This window comes from Atractosteus spatula, chromosome 23, assembly GCF_055471065.1.
Source record: "Atractosteus spatula isolate fAtrSpa1 chromosome 23, fAtrSpa1.hap1, whole genome shotgun sequence".
NCBI classification, from domain to species: domain Eukaryota; kingdom Metazoa; phylum Chordata; class Actinopteri; order Semionotiformes; family Lepisosteidae; genus Atractosteus; species Atractosteus spatula.
The window spans coordinates 14,216,233-14,237,685 of NC_142728.1; the positions used below are offsets into that span (position 1 = coordinate 14,216,233).

The following is a 21,453-nucleotide window of genomic DNA, read 5'->3' on the forward strand; positions in this document are numbered from 1 at the left end:
CGGGTATGTAGAGGTGCACTGGCAGCTGTGTGTTGTGACGCAGTGGTGGCCTGGCACGGTGAGGTGCGCTGGCAGCTGTGTGATGCAGTGGTGGCCTGGCACGGTGAGGTGCGCTGGCAGGTGGGTGATGCAGTGGTGGCCTGGCACCGTGAGGTGCGCTGGCAGCTGTGTGGTGTGACGCAGTGGTGGCCTGGCACGGTGAAGTGCGCTGGCAGCTGTGTGGTGTGATGCAGTGGTGGCCTGGCACGGTGAAGTGCGCTGGCAGCTGTGTGGTGTGACGCAGTGGTGGCCTGGCACGGTGAGGTGCGCTGGCAGCTGTGTGATGCAGTGGTGGCCTGGCACGGTGAGGTGCGCTGGCAGCTGGGTGATGCAGTGGTGGCCTGGCACGGTGAGGTGCGCTGGCAGCTGTGTGTTGTGACGCAGTGGTGGAAATGTTCACCATGTTTCACCATGCTGAAAATGTTTGTACCAGACTTTTTTGAGGCCTGTTTAATTGTGTCTGAAGTCTGATGTTGTAAATTTTATTGTTAAAAAGATCCATGAAAATGTCACTACTAAAGTTAGCTGGTACTGTTGGTATTGTAAGTGGCAAGTAGAGCTCATATTTTAGATTTTGTGTAGTTGCTAGCGTTGAACTGTGTGTTGGATGCACATGAATATATTCATTATATGCCAGCGCACCTCACCGTGCCAGGCCACCACTGCGTCACACCACACAGCTGCCAGCGCACCTCACCATACCAGGCCACCACTGCGTCACACCACACAGCTGCCAGCGCACTTCACCGTGCCAGGCCACCACTGCGTCACACCACACAGCTGCCAGCGCACCTCACCGTACCAGGCCACCACTGCGTCACACCACACAGCTGCCAGCGCACTTCACCGTGCCAGGCCACCACTGCGTCACACCACACAGCTGCCAGCGCACTTCACCGTGCCAGGCCACCACTGCGTCACACCACACAGCTGCCAGCGCACCTCACGGTGCCAGGCCACCACTGCATCACCCACCTGCCAGCGCACCTTACCGTGCCCGGCCACCACTGCATCACACAGCTGCCAGCGCACTTCACCGTGCCAGGCCACAACTGCGCCACACCACACAGCTGTCAGCGCACCTCACCATGCCAGGCCACCACTGCATCACACAGCTGCCAGCGCACCTCACCGTGCCAGGCCACCACTGCGTCACAACACACAGCTGCCAGTGCACCTCTACATACCCGACCACCACTGCATCACACAGCTGCCAGCGCACCTCACCGTGCCAGGCCACCACTGCATCACATAGCTGCAAGCGCACCTCACCGTGCCAGGCCACCACTGCATCATACAGCTGCCAGGGCACCTCACCGTGTCAGGCCACCACTGCGTAACACCACATAGCTGCCAGCGCACCTCACCATGCCAGGCCATCACTGAGTCAGAGATTAAATAAAACCTCACTCGCACCAAACAAATTTATATTTCTAAATATCACAACATGATCGAATTTAAGTCATTTTAATAACAATGAATAGTCACCTAGGCGTTACAATATAAACATTTATATTGATTTAAATAACGTTTTGATTTAAATCGCAAATGCGGGTTTAAATATATGTGTTTTTTGATTCACAATCAGACAAATGCAACATAAATTGATATCTTTGTCTTCTAAGTATCTTAATAAACTTTCAGCATAGCTTTCTCCCCGTTTAGATTTATTTTGGGATCAAACGTGGAAAGATTAGATTGTAATCGTTTTTATTTTTTAAATACATTTTAGAAAAGTGTAATCTATACTAAAAAGCTGTACACCACCTGCTATAAAGATACATATTGTAATACTTTCGGGTTCGGATAGGACAGACACAAGAACTCAGACTTGCGGAGTTAAAGCAAGTTAAAGCCTTGATTTTATATATCACCTTTAAAAGTGGCATCTCAAAGCAAAGTAAATACCCAACACTGATTGTACCCATCTGTCATGCTAATAAAGCAGCTTGAATTGAATTGAGGGGGGGGGGGGGGGGTGTATATTTGCTTTGTGTATAAAGTACATTGTGAATGTTTTCACAGCCTTCACTTTGTCGTTTTTATGCCATTTTTTGACCACGCACGAATATTCCTATGTCCGTATCTTCGCAAGGGAATCAGTGCGAATTTTAATACTAATTAAATGACCGCGGGCACTTTCCACCCCCTCTACATTCTCAGAGTAGAACAGACTAACCTTCTAATGAAAGACGGTCCACCCCCCACGGACAGGAAAAGTGCCCACAGGCACTTAAACTTAATATGGTCAGTAACAGTAAACAGTAACATGGTCAGAAGGAGCACGTACAAACGTTTCCGAAATAACCACATGTAAGACTCTGATGCTTAAAATGTTTAGGGAGAAAGTGGAATACTGGTGTGTATTTTTTCTTTAAACTACCAATACCAGCCATATACAGTCTGTAACGTAGGGATTTCTATATGTCTTTATTTAGTGGTTACATTAGTGACAAAGGCTAAACTTTTAGCTTCAGTAACGTGTACATATCTCCCCTTTTTATAAAACGACATGGTTAAAAACTGTTCCAGAGCCACTGTTGTTTCATCAGTGAAAAGTACATCATGAAATGCCTCTCCCTGTTCAATCCACTGGAAAAAAGAAAAGGAGCATAAAGCTTTTGATGGTCATAAACGATATTCATTTAGGAGCAGCATCAGAGGTATGTTTTTAACTGCACTGCATTGGAGAGAATACCATAGTGTGTTTTTTTTTTTTACTCCCTGGCGGAAACTGGCTTCCAGAAGAATCAGTATGGCTCAGATTAAATAAAACTTCACTCGCACCAAACAAATGTATATTTCTAAATATCACAACATGATCGAATTTAAGTCATTTTAATAACAATGAATAGTCACCTATGCGTTACAATATAAACATTTATATTGATTTAAATCGCGTTTAAATCACCTTTATTTAAAACCCATAAATAAAGCTGATACTGTTTAGACTTTTAATTATTTAAAACTGTATTAAAGCAGCACGATACACAATGCAACGTAAATTGCTATCTTTGTCTTCTGTGTAATAATGTTCACCTCTCTGTCCAGCAAATTTACAATAGTAATAATAATGAACTTTATTGTATATGGCGCCTTTAAAGGTGGCTCCTCAAAGCGCTTTACAGGTTAAAAACAATACTGTTAGGCTGGGAAAACGATTTTTTTTTAAGAAATACAAAATGAGATATAATGATATGTTCCGGCTTAGACATTAACGAAGAGCATAACGCGTGTACTGTATACACTCCAAGTACAACCCCCCTCTCTGCAGGAGTGCTGGCTGTGACGAATTGAACCGGTTTCACGGGTATTTTCAAAGTAGGAGGCGAGATTTCCAGCGAAAGACACCCCCCCCCCTCAAAAACCCAGTAAGTACAGTACTTACTAGTTAAAGGCTAGGCTCCTCAATGAAATCGCTTTAACATGCTAATGCGTTGGTGTAACAGTCCGGGCGTGGCAAGCTTCTAATTTCAACCCGACTACGGCGAAAGGAACCCTTCTTTCATTAGAAGACAATGAACATATTTTAGCCCTGAATGAATTAATAGCAAACATGGTTTACATAAAAGACATTTTTCCAAGAAAGTTTAGCCTTTGTCACTAATGAAACCACTAAATGAAGACATAAATATAAAAATCTTAAGATTTTTAAAATACATGACTTTGCTAAAATTTATTTGAAAATAAAAACAATTACAACCGCCAGGGGAGGGAGAGAACAGGGGAGGGATGTTGGTTTTGCATAAGGGGCGGGGCTATGGAAATTAGGTCTGTTTGGGAATGTGTAGTTACATGTTCTGGCTGTTTGTGAATTATCGTTGTTGAGTATGGAGTGTTGAGGTATTGATTTTGTGTAATGCTTTATGTTGAAAATTGAGGTGGATTTTGTTTATGATAAATAGGATAAACTGGGATGTGAGGAAGGTTTGGTTTTGCATAAGGGGCGGGATTATGATAATTGGAGGACTTTGCGAGAGTAAAATGGTTTGATATATTTGATTTTGTATTGTGGTTGTTATCTATGTTTTTGGTTGGTATTATGTTTATATGGTTGTTTTTGTTGGTTGGTTGTTATTATGGTTATTAATAATACGATCTATAGTTGAAATCTGAGCCTAAATAAAAAGAAAAAGCAAGTGATTAGGTTTATGAGCAATCTAATTACTTATTCGTTTAAAACGCTATATAAAATAAAGTTTATTATTAATTTGCTGGACAGAGCGGTGAACATTATTATGCATAAGACAAAGATAACGATCCTGATCAGTTTAGAAATCTGTGTACGCTGTAAGGTTTTTACTTCTTAAACTTTTAAAATACACGTTTTGAATGGAAAGAAATCCTCTTCCTGGTACAGTATGTATAGCAAACCAGCACGTCTTTTTTCTCCAATCAGAGGGGTGTCAGATGGTGTCAGCCAATCACCATTCTGAAGCCCTACCATAATCTCTGGTATGGGGAGACCCCAGAATTCTGTCCCATAGTTTAGACAGATGATAGATACTTTTATTGATCCCGTGAGGGAAATAAAGTAAATCATTTTCATTTTAGGAAATTATTAAACGCTCGGTTAAAAGCAAAGGAGATTGTCTGTTATAGTGGACATAAAAACAAGAGTTCGCTGGCATTATATCCTGGAAGACACAGACCGGCGCCAGACCGGTAAAATGCCTGATGAACTAGGGATTGGACAGTTTCCAAGTGCTTGTACAATCGATGGAAATGTTCAAATAAATGTGCAAAAGAAATAAACAAAATAATCATTTATTTCTTTATCATATTGGGTAGCTAATGTCCTCTCTTTGCTAGTTAGTGGCTGTGTTTCTGCATTGGGTAGCAACGGGTGACTGTTCTCAGGCGGAAGATGTAAACAGCTTAATGTTCGTGTTAAATAATTTTTTTAAATTAAAATTCATTCTATACAGCAATCGCATATTTGGGTACCGTTTCATAAAACTTTCATGCTTAAAATGTTTAGGGAGAAATGGAAGACTGGTGTGTATTTTTTCTTTAAACTACCAAGACCAGCCATACACAGTACAGTTTACATACATACAGTAATGTTTATGTTCCTAAATTAATATCGTTTATGACCTTCAGATGCGTTATGCTCCTCTTCTTTTTATGCTCAGCTACTAAAATTTCCCTTTAGTGGTAAAATCCATATAAATATTCAAAACTAAGCGGATTAAAATGTGCACAGTAAAGACATTAAATGATTAAATCTTTGCACTACCAACCAATGCACCACGAGTGCCCCTGTCGGTCATTTTGGCCAGCCAATCACTTACCGCGGTGCCCTCCGGTGCCCTGCGGTGGCTTGTGGGTAGGTTACTGTACCGCGGGTTTTTACCGCGCATTTTGAATGGCTGCATCTGTAGAGGTATTTTTTAGAAATTAAACCATAATTTATTTGGTATTCCAGCCTTTTACCGTAGCTAAACCTGATTCCAGCCTCAGTGAGAACACCATTCAACACAACAGATCCGATTAGCAGTGTACTTGTCCAAAAAGAAAATTCTGCCATTTTGGATATGTTCTCTTGAGTTTGGCTTGGATGCTTGGTCACTTTAGATTTATGTTTTCATGCAGTGAAGTATATTTTGTGCTGAAATGAGTGGAAGACTGTGGATCATCTCAAGAAGGTCTACACCCTAACCCTAACCCAAATCCCCAGCTAGGGTTAGGTTTAGGAATCCACAAAACGTAGACTGTTTTTGATGGTATTGCTGTGCTTTAGGACAGAAATGATATTTAGGAATGGTGTTATATCAATGTTATCTGAACATTTTTTTTCCGGACATATACTGGATGGCCCTATACAGTGCAATGTCCTGAAGGGGAATTTTGTCGAATTTGCCCCAAAATCCAAAGTTTGGAAGAAATTGATGACACTAATCAAACTTCTAGCATTTTGTGTTAAATGTAGAGGTATTTTTTAGAAATTAAACCATAATTTATTTGGTTTTCCAGCCTTTTACCGTAGCTAAACCTGATTCCAGCCTCAGTGAGAACACCATTCAACACAACAGATCCGATTAGCAGTGTACTTGTCCAAAAAGAAAATTCTGCCATTTTGGATATGTTCTCTTGAGTTTGGCTTGGATGCTTGGTCACTTTAGATTTATGTTTTCATGCAGTGAAGTATATTTTGTGCTGAAATGAGTGGAAGACTGTGGATCATCTCAAGAAGGTCTACACCCTAACCCTAACCCAAATCCCCAGCTAGGGTTAGGTTTAGGAATCCACAAAACGTAGACTGTTTTTGATGGTATTGCTGTGCTTTAGGACAGAAATGATATTTAGGAATGGTGTTATATCAATGTTATCTGAACATTTTTTTTCCGGACATATACTGGATGGCCCTATACAGTGCAATGTCCTGAAGGGGAATTTTGTCGAATTTGCCCCAAAATCCAAAGTTTGGAAGAAATTGATGACACTAATCAAACTTCTAGCATTTTGTGTTAAATGTAGAGGTATTTTTTAGAAATTAAACCATAATTTATTTGGTTTTCCAGCCTTTTACCGTAGCTAAACCTGATTCCAGCCTCAGTGAGAACACCATTCAACACAACAGATCCGATTAGCAGTGTACTTGTCCAAAAATAAAATTCTGCCATTTTGGATATGTTTTCTTGAGTTTGGCTTGGTTGCTTGGTCACTTTAGATTTATGTTTTCATGCAGTGAAGTATATTTTGTGCTGAAATGAGTGGAAGACTGTGGATCCTCTCAAGAAGGTCTGAACCCTAACCCAAACCCAAATCCCCAGCTAGGGTTAGGGTTAGGAATCCACAAAACGTAGACTGTTTTTGATGGTATTGCTGTGCTGTAGGACAGAAATGATATTTAGGAATGGTGTTATATCAATGTTATCTGAACATTTTTTTTCCGGACATATACTGGATGGCCCTATACAGTGCACTGTCCTGAAGGGGAATTTTGTCGAATTTGCCCAAAATCCAAAGTTTGGAAGAAATTGATGACACTAATCAAAGTTCTAGCATTTTGTATTAAATGTACAGGTTTTTCTTAGAAATTAAACCATAATTTATTAGGTTTTCCAGCCTTTTACCTTAGCTAACCCTGATACCAGGCTCAGTGAGAACACCATTCAACACAACAGATCCGATTAACAGTATACTTGACCAAAAAGAAAATTCTGCCATTTTGGATATGTTCTCTTGAGTTTGGCTTGGATGCTTGGTCACTTTAGATTTATGTTTTCATGCAGTGAAGTATATTTTGTGCTGAAATGAGTGGAAGACTGTGGATCATCTCAAGAAGGTCTACACCCTAACCCTAACCCAAATCCCCAGCTAGGGTTAGGGTTAGGAATCCACAAAACGTAGACTGTTTTTGATGGTATTGCTGTGCTGTAGGACAGAAATGATATTTAGGAATGGTGTTATATCAATGTTATCTGAACATTTTTTTTCCAGACATATACTGGATGGCCCTATACAGTGCACTGTCCTGAAGGGGAATTTTGTCGAATTTGCCCAAAAATCCAAAGTTTGGAAGAAATTGATGACACTAATCAAACTTCTAGCATTTTGTGTTGAATGTAGAGGTATTTTTTAGAAGTTAAACCATAATTTATTAGGTTTTCCAGCCTTTTACCTTAGCTAACCCTGATACCAGGCTCAGTGAAAAAACCATTCAACACAACAGATCCGATTAACAGTTACTTGACCATAAAGAAAATTGTGCCATTTTGGATATGTTCTCTTGAGTTTGGCTTGGATACTTGGTCACTTTAGATTTATATTTTCATGCAGTGAAGTATATTTTGTGCTGAAATGAGTGGAAGACTGTGGATAATCTCAAGAAGGTCTACACCCTAACCCTAACCCAAATCCCCAGCTAGGGTTAGGGTTAGGAATCCACAAAACGTAGAATGTTTTTGATGGTATTGCTGTGCTTTAGGACAGAAATGATATTTAGGAATGGTGTTATATCAATGTTATCTGAACATTTTTTTTCCGGACATATACTGGATGGCCCTATACAGTGCAATGTCCTGAAGGGGAATTTTGTCGAATTTGCCCCAATATCCAAAGTTTGGAAGAAATTGATGACACTAATCAAACTTCTAGCATTTTGTATTAAATGTACAGGTTTTTCTTAGAAATTAAACCATAATTTATTAGGTTTTCCAGCCTTTTACCTTAGCTAACCCTGATACCAGGCTCAGTGAGAACACCATTCAACACAACAGATCCGATTACCAGTGTACTTGTCCAAAAAGAAAATTGTGCCATTTTGGATATGTTCTCTTGAGTTTGGCTTGGATGCTTGGTCACTTTAGATTTATGTTTTCATGCAGTGAAGTATATTTTGTGCTGAAATGAGTGGAAGACTGTGGATCATCTCAAGAAGGTCTACACCCTAACCCTAACCCAAATCCCCAGCTAGGGTTAGGGTTAGGAATCCACAAAACGTAGACTGTTTTTGATGGTATTGCTGTGCTGTTGACAGAAATGATATTTAGGAATGGTGTTATATCAATGTTATCTGAACATTTTTTTTCCGGACATATACTGGATGGCCCTATACAGTGCACTGTCCTGAAGGGGAATTTTGTCGAATTTGCCCCAAAATCCAAAGTTTGGAAGAAATTGATGACACTAATCAAACTTCTAGCATTTTGTGTTGAATGTAGAGGTATTTTTTAGATATTAAACCATAATTTATTAGGTTTTCCAGCCTTTTACCGTAGCTAAACCTGATACCAGGCTCAGTGAGAACACCATTCAACACAACAGATCCTATTAACAGTATACTTGTCCAAAAAGAAAATTCCTCCATTTTGGATATGTTCTCTTGAGTTTGGCTTGGATGCTTGGTCACTTTAGGTTTATGTTTTCATGCAGTGAAGTATATTTTGTGCTGAAATGAGTGGAAGACTGTGGATCCTCTCAAGAAGGTCTGAACCCTAACCCTAACCCAAATCCCCAGCTAGGGTTAGGGTTAGGAATCTACAAAACGTAGACTGTTTTTGATGGTATTGCTGTGCTTTAGGACAGAAATGTTATTTAGGAATGGTTTTATATCAATGTTATCTGAACATTTTATTTTCCGGACATATACTGGATGGCCCTATACAGTGCACTGTCTTGAAGGGGAATTTTGTCGAATTTGCCCCAAAATCCAAAGTTTGGAAGAAATTGATGACACTAATCAAACTTCCAGCATTTTGTGTTAAATGTAGAGGTATTTTTTAGAAATTAAACCATAATTTATTAGGTTTTCCAGCCTTTTACCGTAGCTAAAGCTGATACCAGGCTCAGTGAGAACACCATTCAACACAACAGATCCGAATAGCAGTGTACTGGTCCAAAAAGAAAATTCTGCCATTTTGGATATGTTCTCTTGAGTTTGGCTTGGATGCTAAGTCACTTTAGGTTTATGTTTTCATGCAGTGAAGTATATTTTGTGCTGAAATGAGTGGAAGACTGTGGATCATCTCAAGAAGGTCTACACCCTAACCCTAACCCAAATCCCCAGCTAGGGTTAGGGTTAGGAATCCACAAAACGTAGACTGTTTTTGATGGTATTGCTGTGCTGTAGGACAGAAATGATATTTAGGAATGGTGTTATATCAATGTTATCTGAACATTATTTTTCCGGACATATACTGGATGGCCCTATACAGTGCACTGTCCTGAAGGGGAATTTTATCAAATTTGCCCCAAAATCCAAAGTTTGGAAGAAATTGATGACACTAATCAAAGTTCTAGCATTTTGTATTAAATGTATAGGTTTTTCTTGGAAAGTAAACCATAATTTATTAGGTTTTCCAGCCTTTTACCTTAGCTAACCCTGATACCAGGCTCAGTGAGAACACCATTCAACACAACAGATCCGATTAACAGTATACTTGACCAAAAAGAAAATTGTGCCATTTTGGATATGTTCTCTTGAGTTTGGCTTGGATGCTTGGTCACTTTAGGTTTATGTTTTCATGCAGTGAAGTATATTTTGTGCTGAAATGAGTGGAAGACTGTGGATCCTCTCAAGAAGGTCTGAACCCTAACCCTAAACCAAATCCCCAGCTAGGGTTAGGGTTAGGAATCCACAAAACGTAGACTGTTTTTGATTGTATTGCTGTGCTTTAGGACAGAAATGATATTTAGGAATGGTGTTATATCAATGTTATCTGAACATTTTTTTTCCGGACATATACTGGATGGCCCTATAAAGTGCACTGTCCTGAAGGGGAATTTTGTCGAATTTGCCCCAAAATCCAAAGTTTGGAAGAAATTGATGACACTAATCAAACTTCTAGCATTTTGTGTTAAATGTAGAGGTATTTTTTAGAAATTAAACCATAATTTATTAGGTTTTCCAGCCTTTTACCGTAGCTAAACCTGATACCAGGCTCAGTGAGAACACCATTCAACACAACAGTTCCGATTAGCAGTATACTTGTCCAAAAAGAAAATTCTGCCATTTTGGATATGTTCTCTTGAGTTTGGCTTGGATGCTTGGTCACTTTAGGTTTATGTTTTCATGCAGTGAAGTATATTTTGTGCTGAAATGAGTGGAAGACTGTGGATCCTCTCAAGAAGGTCTGAACCCTAACCCTAACCCAAATCCCCAGCTAGGGTTAGGGTTAGGAATCCACAAAACGTAGACTGTTTTTGATGGTATTGCTGTGCTTTAGGACAGAAATGATATTTTAGGAATGGTGTTATATCAATGTTATCTGAACATTTTTTTTCCGGACATATACAGGATGGCCCTATACAGTGCACTGTCCTGAAGGTGAATTTTGTCGAATTTGCCCCAAAATCCAAAGTTTGGAAGAAATTGATGACACTAATCAAACTTCTAGCATTTTGTGTTAAATGTAGAGGTATTTTTTAGAAATTAAACCATAATTTATTAGGTTTTCCAGCCTTTTACCGTAGCTAAACCTGATACCAGCCTCAGTGAGAACACCATTCAACACAACAGATCCGATTAGCAGTGTACTTGTCCAAAAAGAAAATTGTGCCATTTTGGATATGTTCTCTTGAGTTTGGCTTGGATGCTTGGTCACTTTAGATTTATATTTCATGCAGTGAAGTATATTTTGTGCTGAAATGAGTGGAAGACTGTGGATCCTCTCAAGAAGGTCTGAACCCTAACCCTAACCCAAATCCCCAGCTAGGGTTAGGGTTAGGAATCCACAAAACGTAGACTGTTTTTGATGGTATTGTTGTGCTTTAGGACAGAAATGATATTTAGGAATGGTGTTATATCAATGTTATCTGAACATTTTTTTTCCTGACATATACTGGATGGCCCTATACAGTGCACTGTCCTGAAGGGGAATTTTGTCGAATTTGCCCCAAAATCCAAAGTTTGGAAGAAATTGATGACACTAATCAAACTTCTAGCATTTTGTGTTAAATGTAGAGGTATTTTTTAAAAATTAAACCATAATTTATTAGGTTTTCCAGCCTTTTACCGTAGCTAAACCTGATAGCAGGCTCAATGAGAACACCATTCAACACAACAGATCCGATTAGCAGTGTACTTGTCCAAAAAGAAAATTGTGCCATTTTGGATATGTTCTCTTGAGTTTGGCTTGGATGCTTGGTCACTTTAGGTTTATGTTTTCATGCAGTGAAGTATATTTTGTGCTGAAATGAGTGGAAGACTGTGGATCATCTCAAGAAGGTCTACACCCTAACCCTAACCCAAATCCCCAGCTAGGGTTAGGGTTAGGAATCCACAAAACGTAGACTGTTTTTGATGGTATTGCTGTGCTGTAGGACAGAAATGATATTTAGGAATGGTGTTATATCAATGTTATCTGAACATTATTTTTCCGGACATATACTGGATGGCCCTATACAGTGCACTGTCCTGAAGGTGAATTTTGTCGAATTTGCCCCAAAATCCAAAGTTTGGAAGAAATTGATGACACTAATCAAACTTCTAGCATTTTGTGTTAAATGTAGAGGTATTTTTTAGAAATTAAACCATAATTTATTAGGTTTTCCAGCCTTTTACCGTAGCTAAACCTGATACCAGCCTCAGTGAGAACACCATTCAACACAACAGATCCGATTAGCAGTGTACTTGTCCAAAAAGAAAATTGTGCCATTTTGGATATGTTCTCTTGAGTTTGGCTTGGATGCTTGGTCACTTTAGGTTTATGTTTTCATGCAGTGAAGTATATTTTGTGCTGAAATGAGTGGAAGACTGTGGATCATCTCAAGAAGGTCTACACCCTAACCCTAACCCAAATCCCCAGCTAGGGTTAGGGTTAGGAATCCACAAAACGTAGACTGTTTTTGATGGTATTGCTGTGCTGTAGGACAGAAATGATATTTAGGAATGGTGTTATATCAATGTTATCTGAACATTATTTTTCCGGACATATACTGGATGGCCCTATACAGTGCACTGTCCTGAAGGGGAATTTTATCAAATTTGCCCAAAAATCCAAAGTTTGGAAGAAATTGATGACACTAATCAAAGTTCTAGCATTTTGTATTAAATGTACAGGTTTTTCTTAGAAAGTAAACCATAATTTATTAGGTTTTCCAGCCTTTTACCTTAGCTAACCCTGATACCAGGCTCAGTGAGAACACCATTCAACACAACAGATCCAATTAACAGTATACTTGACCAAAAAGAAAATTGTGCCATTTTGGATATGTTCTCTTGAGTTTGGCTTGGATGCTTGGTCACTTTAGGTTTATGTTTTCATGCAGTGAAGTATATTTTGTGCTGAAATGAGTGGAAGACTGTGGATCCTCTCAAGAAGGTCTGAACCCTAACCCTAAACCAAATCCCCAGCTAGGGTTAGGGTTAGGAATCCACAAAACGTAGACTGTTTTTGATTGTATTGCTGTGCTTTAGGACAGAAATGATATTTAGGAATGGTGTTATATCAATGTTATCTGAACATTTTTTTTCCGGACATATACTGGATGGCCCTATAAAGTGCACTGTCCTGAAGGGGAATTTTGTCGAATTTGCCCCAAAATCCAAAGTTTGGAAGAAATTGATGACACTAATCAAACTTCTAGCATTTTGTGTTAAATGTAGAGGTATTTTTTAGAAATTAAACCATAATTTATTAGGTTTTCCAGCCTTTTACCGTAGCTAAACCTGATACCAGGCTCAGTGAGAACACCATTCAACACAACAGTTCCGATTAGCAGTATACTTGTCCAAAAAGAAAATTCTGCCATTTTGGATATGTTCTCTTGAGTTTGGCTTGGATGCTTGGTCACTTTAGGTTTATGTTTTCATGCAGTGAAGTATATTTTGTGCTGAAATGAGTGGAAGACTGTGGATCCTCTCAAGAAGGTCTGAACCCTAACCCTAACCCAAATCCCCAGCTAGGGTTAGGGTTAGGAATCCACAAAACGTAGACTGTTTTTGATGGTATTGCTGTGCTTTAGGACAGAAATGATATTTAGGAATGGTGTTATATCAATGTTATCTGAACATTTTTTTTCCGGACATATACAGGATGGCCCTATACAGTGCACTGTCCTGAAGGGGAATTTTGTCGAATTTGCCCCAAAATCCAAAGTTTGGAAGAAATTGATGACACTAATCAAACTTCTAGCATTTTGTGTTAAATGTAGAGGTATTTTTTAGAAATTAAACCATAATTTATTAGGTTTTCCAGCCTTTTACCGTAGCTAAACCTGATACCAGCCTCAGTGAGAACACCATTCAACACAACAGATCCGATTAGCAGTGTACTTGTCCAAAAAGAAAATTGTGCCATTTTGGATATGTTCTCTTGAGTTTGGCTTGGATGCTTGGTCACTTTAGATTTATATTTCATGCAGTGAAGTATATTTTGTGCTGAAATGAGTGGAAGACTGTGGATCCTCTCAAGAAGGTCTGAACCCTAACCCTAACCCAAATCCCCAGCTAGGGTTAGGGTTAGGAATCCACAAAACGTAGACTGTTTTTGATGGTATTGTTGTGCTTTAGGACAGAAATGATATTTAGGAATGGTGTTATATCAATGTTATCTGAACATTTTTTTTCCGGACATATCCTGGATTGGCCTATACAGTGCACTGTCCTGAAGGGGAATTTTGTCGAATTTGCCCCAAAATCCAAAGTTTGGAAGAAATTGATGACACTAATCAAACTTCTAGCATTTTGTGTTAAATGTAGAGGTATTTTTTAGAAATTAAACCATAATTTATTAGGTTTTCCAGCCTTTTACCGTAGCTAAACCTGATACCAGGCTCAGTGAGAACACCATTCAACACAACAGTTCCGATTAGCAGTATACTTGTCCAAAAAGAAAATTCTGCCATTTTGTATATGTTCTCTTGAGTTTGGCTTGGATGCTTGGTCACTTTAGGTTTATGTTTTCATGCAGTGAAGTATATTTTGTGCTGAAATGAGTGGAAGACTGTGGATCCTCTCAAGAAGGTCTGAACCCTAACCCTAACCCAAATCCCCAGCTAGGGTTAGGGTTAGGAATCCACAAAACGTAGACTTTTTTTGATGGTATTGCTGTGCTTTAGGACAGAAATGATATTTAGGAATGGTGTTATATCAATGTTATCTGAACATTTTTTTTCCGGACATATACTGGATGGCCCTATACAGTGCACTGTCCTGAAGGGGTATTTTGTCGAATTTGCCCCAAAATCCAAAGTTTAGAAGAAATTGATGACACTAATCAAATTTCTAGCATTTTGTGTTAAATGTAGAGGTATTTTTTAGAAATTAAACCATAATTTATTAGGTTTTCCAGCCTTTAACTGTACCTAAACCTGATACCAGGCTCAGTGAGAACACCATTCAACACAACAGTTCCGATTAGCAGTATACTTGTCCAAAAAGAAAATTCTGCCATTTTGTATATGTTCTCTTGAGTTTGGCTTGGATGCTTGGTCACTTTAGGTTTATGTTTTCATGCAGTGAAGTATATTTTGTGCTGAAATGAGTGGAAGACTGTGGATCCTCTCAAGAAGGTCTGAACCCTAACCCTAACCCAAATCCCCAGCTAGGGTTAGGGTTAGGAATCCACAAAACGTGGACTGTTTTTGATGGTATTGCTGTGCTTTAGGACAGAAATGATATTTAGGAATGGTGTTATATCAATGTTATCTGAACATTTTTTTTCCGGACATGTACTGGATGGCCCTATACAGTGCACTGTCCTGAAGGGGTATTTTGTCGAATTTGCCCCAAAATCCAAAGTTTAGAAGAAATTGATGACAGTAATCAAATTTCTAGCATTTTGTGTTAAATGTAGAGGTATTTTTTAGAAATTCAACCATAATTTATTAGGTTTTCCAGCCTTTTACCGTAGCTAAACCTGATAGCAGGCTCAATGAGAACACCATTCAACACAACAGATCCGAATAGCAGTGTACTTGTCCAAAAATAAAATTCTGCCATTTTGGATATGTTCTCTTGAGTTTGGCTTGGATGCTTGGTCACTTTAGGTTTATGTTTTCATGCAGTGAAGTATATTTTGTGCTGAAATGAGTGGAAGACTGTGGATCCTCTCAAGAAGGTCTGAACCCTAACCCTAACCCAAATCCCCAGCTAGGGTTAGGGTTAGGAATCCACAAAACGTAGACTGTTTTTGATGGTATTGCTGTGCTGTAGGACAGAAATGATATTTAGGAATGGTGTTATATCAATGTTATCTGAACATTTTTTTTCCGGACATATACTGGATGGCCCTATACAGTGCACTGTCCTGAAGGGGAATTTTGTCGAATTTGCCACAAAATCCAAAGTTTGGAAGAAATTGATGACACTAATCAAACTTCTAGCATTTTGTGTTAAATGTAGAGGTATTTTTTAGAAATTAAACCATAATTTATTAGGTTTTCCAGCCTTTTACCGTAGCTAAACCTGATACCAGGCTCAGTGAAAACACCATTCAACACAACAGATCCGATTAGCAGTGTACTGGTCCAAAAAGAAAATTCTGCCATTTTGGATATGTTCTCTTGAGTTTGGCTTGGATGCTTGGTCACTTTAGGTTTATGTTTTCATGCAGTGAAGTATATTTTGTGCTGAAATGAGTGGAAGACTGTGGATCCTCTCAAGAAGGTCTGAACCCTAACCCTAACCCAAATCCCCAGCTAGGGTTAGGGTTAGGAATCCACAAAACGTAGACTGTTTTTGATGGTATTGCTGTGCTTTAGGACAGAAATGATATTTAGGAATGGTGTTATATCAATGTTATCTGAACATTTTTTTCTGGACATATATTGGATGGCCCTATACAGTGCACTGTCCTGAAGCGGAATTTTGTCTAATTTGCCCAAAAATCAAACGTTTGGAAGAAATTGATGACACTAATCAAAGTTCTAACATTTTGTGTTAAATGTTGAGCTATTTTTTTTAAATTAAACCATAATTTATTAGGTTTTCCAGCCTTTTACCATAGCTAAACCTGATACCAGGCTCAGTGAGAACACCATTCAACACAACAAATGTGATTAACAAAATTCTGCCATTTTTTATATGATCTCTTCAGTTTGGCTTCGGTGCTTTGTCACTTTAGGTTTATGTTTTGATTGAGTGAAGTGTATTTTCCTCTTAAATGAGTGAAACTCCTCCTCTCAGAAAGTCCTTAGGTCCTAACCTTAATCCTTAGCTAGGGTTAGGGTTAGGACTTCCACAAAACCTAGATAATTATTCATGGTATTGATGTGCTTTAGTACAGAAATGATATTTAGAAATGGTATTATAGTACAGTATAGTGTATTTTTATTTTTTCATGTGTTATAGAATTTGCGTTCTTGAAAAAGCTTGAGTCTCTCACATTGGGTCTTAGTACCAGCTCAGGTGGGAATGGAAACAGTGCAGTATTTTCTTTATATCAGCTCTCACAGATAAGTCCACACGTTCACAAGAGACTTACAGGAAGGCACACATTACTCCTTGCCAGTCAGATTTAAGTCGTGTGTCATCACTAGTGGAAACCTAGTCACTGAGTGACACATCCTGGGCGTGATCCAGCAACTTTCTAGCCGTCCCGATATCTTATCTTGCAAAACTTTTTGTCAGGATAAGGTTTTTGACAAACCTGCAACTGGACTTTGATGTTAGTCTTGGGCTGGCTAGCTTGTTTAGTGCAATGTCAGTTTTAAATGCATTTGTGTTTGAGCCAAGTGATGTATACTGTATGCATCCTTGAAAGCATTATTGCTTTGAGCTTCGTGCTGATTCTTATTTCAGAGGAAAAATGTATAGCTATATTTAAAGAAGTACAGTTCTATCAGTCACATCCAGTGAACCAAGATTTAATAACGATAGTTGTCCTCACATTTTTCTTATGCTTATCTAGTTCTGTCTCATATCATTTTTTCTGCTCGTCAGTTGTAGGAAATTGTGATCATGTGCTTTCTTCTTACACCAGGAAAAATCTACTGGTTATTTTCAGGTTCCAGGTTTCAGGTTGACTGATGGTTAAAAGTGGTATGACTGTCCATACATTTTAAAGCTGATGTTGTAGAGATGAGGGGTGATTTTGCTGCCAGATCACTCGTACTAATCGCCCAACAAAGTCATGCCCCCCTGGACTAATTCAGTCCGAAACACAAAGTCTGCTGGTATGATGTTCTCTGTCTGAGCTGTGTGTGGTTCATATCCTCAGCACCAATTCACTTGTAAAAATTGTCCAGCAGACCAGTGTTGACAGCTGCCTTCAGCCAAGAATCAGACAAGAAGGATAGAATGTGTATATAACCTTCCTTGATTGTCACATGCATCAGATGTGGTATTTCTTATGATCCTAGCATGCTTTCAAAGACGAAGCTCACTCATCCAGCCTCTGCCCTCATCCTAGACACCAGACTGTGTCGTTGTTGTGCACACAGCCAGCCCAATCCCTCTCTGGTAAGGTGTTGTTGAGTTGTCCTAGAAAGAGCTACGGTATAAAAACAAACAAACATAGTCTCTTTCTTGTTTCTGTTATAAGGCTAAATGGTCACTTTTGGATCATATGCACATTTTTGTAATACTTTGTAGAAATTGTCATTTGTTCATTTTGCTTATTTTCCCTCCCAACTGCTTTTTTTTCTTTGTTCAGAAAATCAAAATGTGTCAGAGATATGTATCAGGGATATCAGATGTTGAAAAGAGAATGGATTGAGTTCTGATTGGTTCTTTTCCAAAATTTATACAGTATATTGGGGGGGGGGGGGGCTCAAAAATGCCATAATAAAATTCATTTTGAGTTAGTAATAGTAAAGTTAATTATTAAATAATAAATTTTAGTCTGGTCAGATGACAAAGTAGTGGATCTGTGCGTCTGTGAGGTGGACATCAATCTTTTTGCATTAAAGTACTTCGATCCATCTACAAGTGCAAATATTTAATTTGCAAAGTGCAGGATGTTTCACAGGCTTGGACTTATCAGAAAGTCTTTAAAGTACAGTAGGTGTCTGATGTTGTGCGTTTTTCAAAAATAGAAAGGGTGTAAGCCCATGGGAGAAGTGTCATATAGAATCCTTTAACCAAATGCAGAAACTTAATCTTTAGTTAAAGTCAAGGATCTTGTTAGAGCTGTGTACCCAACTGTGCTTATACTGTACAGTAGTTAATGATCGGTTCCTATTTCATCCACTGCTTTATTAATAGAGAAGGATGGAGCTGAAATATTAAAGTCACTTTAAAGATCCTTATGGCTGTTTAGGCAAGTGTTATTTAAGGGAACCGTGGACTTGAAATGTTTTACAGTACATCTCATTAAAACTGGCAGGAGGTCCCAGTAAATTTCTTGCGACAGAACTGGGCCAGATGTGAGGTAGAAATATTGCACCAGTGCTATATAGAGCAAGACAGTGCATGTATGTTTAAGTGCAAGGATGGGTAATGTAAGAGCAAATCTGCATTTTTAATGGGATTCATAACTCTGGTGCTCCGCAATCACTGTACAGTAGGGTCTTGACATCTGCAAATTGAACATCCGCTGATGTGCTTTGGCGCGGTTTGATCTGGCCGACTGGGTCTCGGAAGGAAGAGGAGTAGAGTGGAATGAAACCGAGCTGAAGGCTGTTAACCGCAGCTTTCAAATGAGCTGCGCCACAGACTAGGATCGCGAGATGATTTTAGCTGATGAACACCCCTCTGCCCACTGCCCAAGTACCAACTACCCAGCATCCACACCAAACGAGGTCATGTTTTTGAATTGCAATGAACTCTCTCGGTCCTGTGTCTACAGCATCAGAAATGACAGACTGGAGATGATTTTACAGCTGGGGAGCTTTACAGCAGAGATAAAGGGCAGGCATCCACTGCTCACGGAGGAGGAATTCATGTTTACTAAAGTGGATTACTGTGATTGTTGTTGTCGTTAGTTTAAATTGATCAATGTTAAAGCCAATGCATTTGTACTTGAATTATCATCTTAGGGAGGATAACATAATGTACGGTATTTCGTTTCACCATGCAGTGTATACTGCAGTATGTGATGGTATGGGGGTGAACTTGGTTATATGCAAATTTACGATGGTTCTCTGCCATGAATTCTACGAATGTTGAGACCCCCCAGTAGGTGATTTCCCCTCCCAGTAGTTTGTGCAGCAGTTTTCAATGCTCAGTTTCGCACTGATAATCATTTATCGATGGCTGCCCCAATTCACACAACAGATATCGTAGATTAATAATAATAATAAGGTGATCTTCATTCCTTAAACTTACATAGCACTTTTTGGGGCATTTCACTCAAAGCACTTTACAGGTAATGGGGATCCCCTCCACTACCAGTGTGCAGCCCCACCTGGATGTTGCGACGGCAGCCAGAGTGCACCAGTCCGCTCCCCACACACCAGCTCTCAGTGGGGAGGAGAGCAGAAGTGATGGAGCCAGTTCAGAGATGGGGATTATTAGGAGGCCATGACTGGTAAAGGTCAATGGGAAATTTGGCCAGGGCACCAGGGTAACACCCCTCCTCTTTTTGAGAAACGCCCTGGGATTTTTAATGACCACAGAGAGTCAGGACCTCGGTTTAACATCTCATTGAAAGGACGGCATCTTTTTTTTTTACAGTATAGTGTCCCGTCACTATACTGGGGCATTAGGACCCACACAGACCGCAGGGTGAGCGCCCCCTGCTGGCCCCACTAACACCTCTTCCAGCAGCAGCTTTAGTTTTTCCCAGGAGGTCTCCCATCCAGGTACTGGGCAGGCTCACACCTGCTGAGCGCTCAGTGGGACTGCCAGGTGTGAGTTGTAGGGTGATATAGCTGCATGTTATATATACTGTACCTGTACATATAGGAGGTTAAAAGCCTCCCACTTTTCTGTGATGCTGAACTGTGAAGCTCGCACACTTCTAGAGCAGCCTCCTCCAAGGGGAGGTGGCCTTCTTCCCTGTGACATCACACAGCAGTGTCACCGGGTTCCAGCGGCCCTCAGTCACTCAGCCACTTAAACATCTGGGTCATGTTTCGAGTGACAGCCTTTTCCCATTGAGACTTTATTGGAGTTTTAATGCAGCTCGTCACTGATTTCATGCTCTCCAGACACTCAAAGGTCACCGCAGGATGTCATGAGCACAAAGGCCAGCTGTGACCTTAACATGACCCTACACTACATGAGTAGTGAGCAGCCATCTACTCTTGGGTATTTAAAGCCGTACTCTTGGCTTAAAGTGACATCTTGTTTAACATCCATAGTGCACTGAGATGTGATAATCTGATTTATTTGCTGTGAGAAATCAGAAATCCGTCAGAAATCCCCAGTGATATATTTGTGGCATGTTTTTTGAAGACCTATTTTTCCAAAATATCCTTCTCTGTGTACGATGTACGTTTTCCACATGCTTAGATGCTCCTTGTGGAGTCCTACCACTGTATAAATCTGATCATTTTCTTTGGCATTTTGTGGAGCAGGATGGCTTCTGAACGTTTTTGGTTGGCAAGGACCTCTTTCCATTCCCCTGTTGTCTCTTGCTCGACATCCGCCTCTTAAAAGCGGTCTCGGAAATCTATACTGCATCTCCTCTTCCATCCTGCAGGAGCTGCTGTCTCAGGGCTGCGTCTTCCAGGAGAGGCATGGCTGGGAGCGCCCAGGCTGGTTTAATCGTGAAGCCCCTGCCCCGGTAAGCACATCTCCAGCACATTCCTTCATTCTCGGCAGACAGTTCTCCTTTCCTCTTGAGATATTCCACCACAATCCACTCCAAGACACTCCAGGTTACTGTGCATCAGGCCCTCCCTGTTTTAGTCACATCGTAACACGTTAAAAGCCAAGACAACCAGAACTGAAGCATAGAGTTGTAGCTGTTGGTCTTCTTTACCCTGTTGTGATAGGTGGTAACTATGCAACAGTATGGAATTCAGCAGTGGAAGTGCTTGATTCCTCTTATGACATCCACTGAGATACGTCAGTGCTCACTGATCTTATACTGGGGGCATAGACAGGCACTGGTCCACACAATGGCACCAGATCTGTGG

The 21,453-nt window shown here is 39.9% G+C and overlaps 1 protein-coding gene across 8 annotated transcripts in view; it reads left to right on the plus strand.

Moving 5' to 3' along the window:
- sardh (sarcosine dehydrogenase) overlaps positions 1 to 21,453 on the plus strand; it is a 242,425-nt gene that overhangs the window by 174,723 nt on the left and 46,249 nt on the right. For all 8 annotated transcript variants that reach the window (XM_088904570.1, XM_088904567.1, XM_088904569.1 and 5 more), the window contains exon 12: positions 21,015 to 21,098. In XM_088904570.1, coding sequence (XP_088760696.1) covers positions 21,015 to 21,098 — 84 coding nt within the window. The remainder of the gene's footprint in view (positions 1 to 21,014; positions 21,099 to 21,453) is intronic.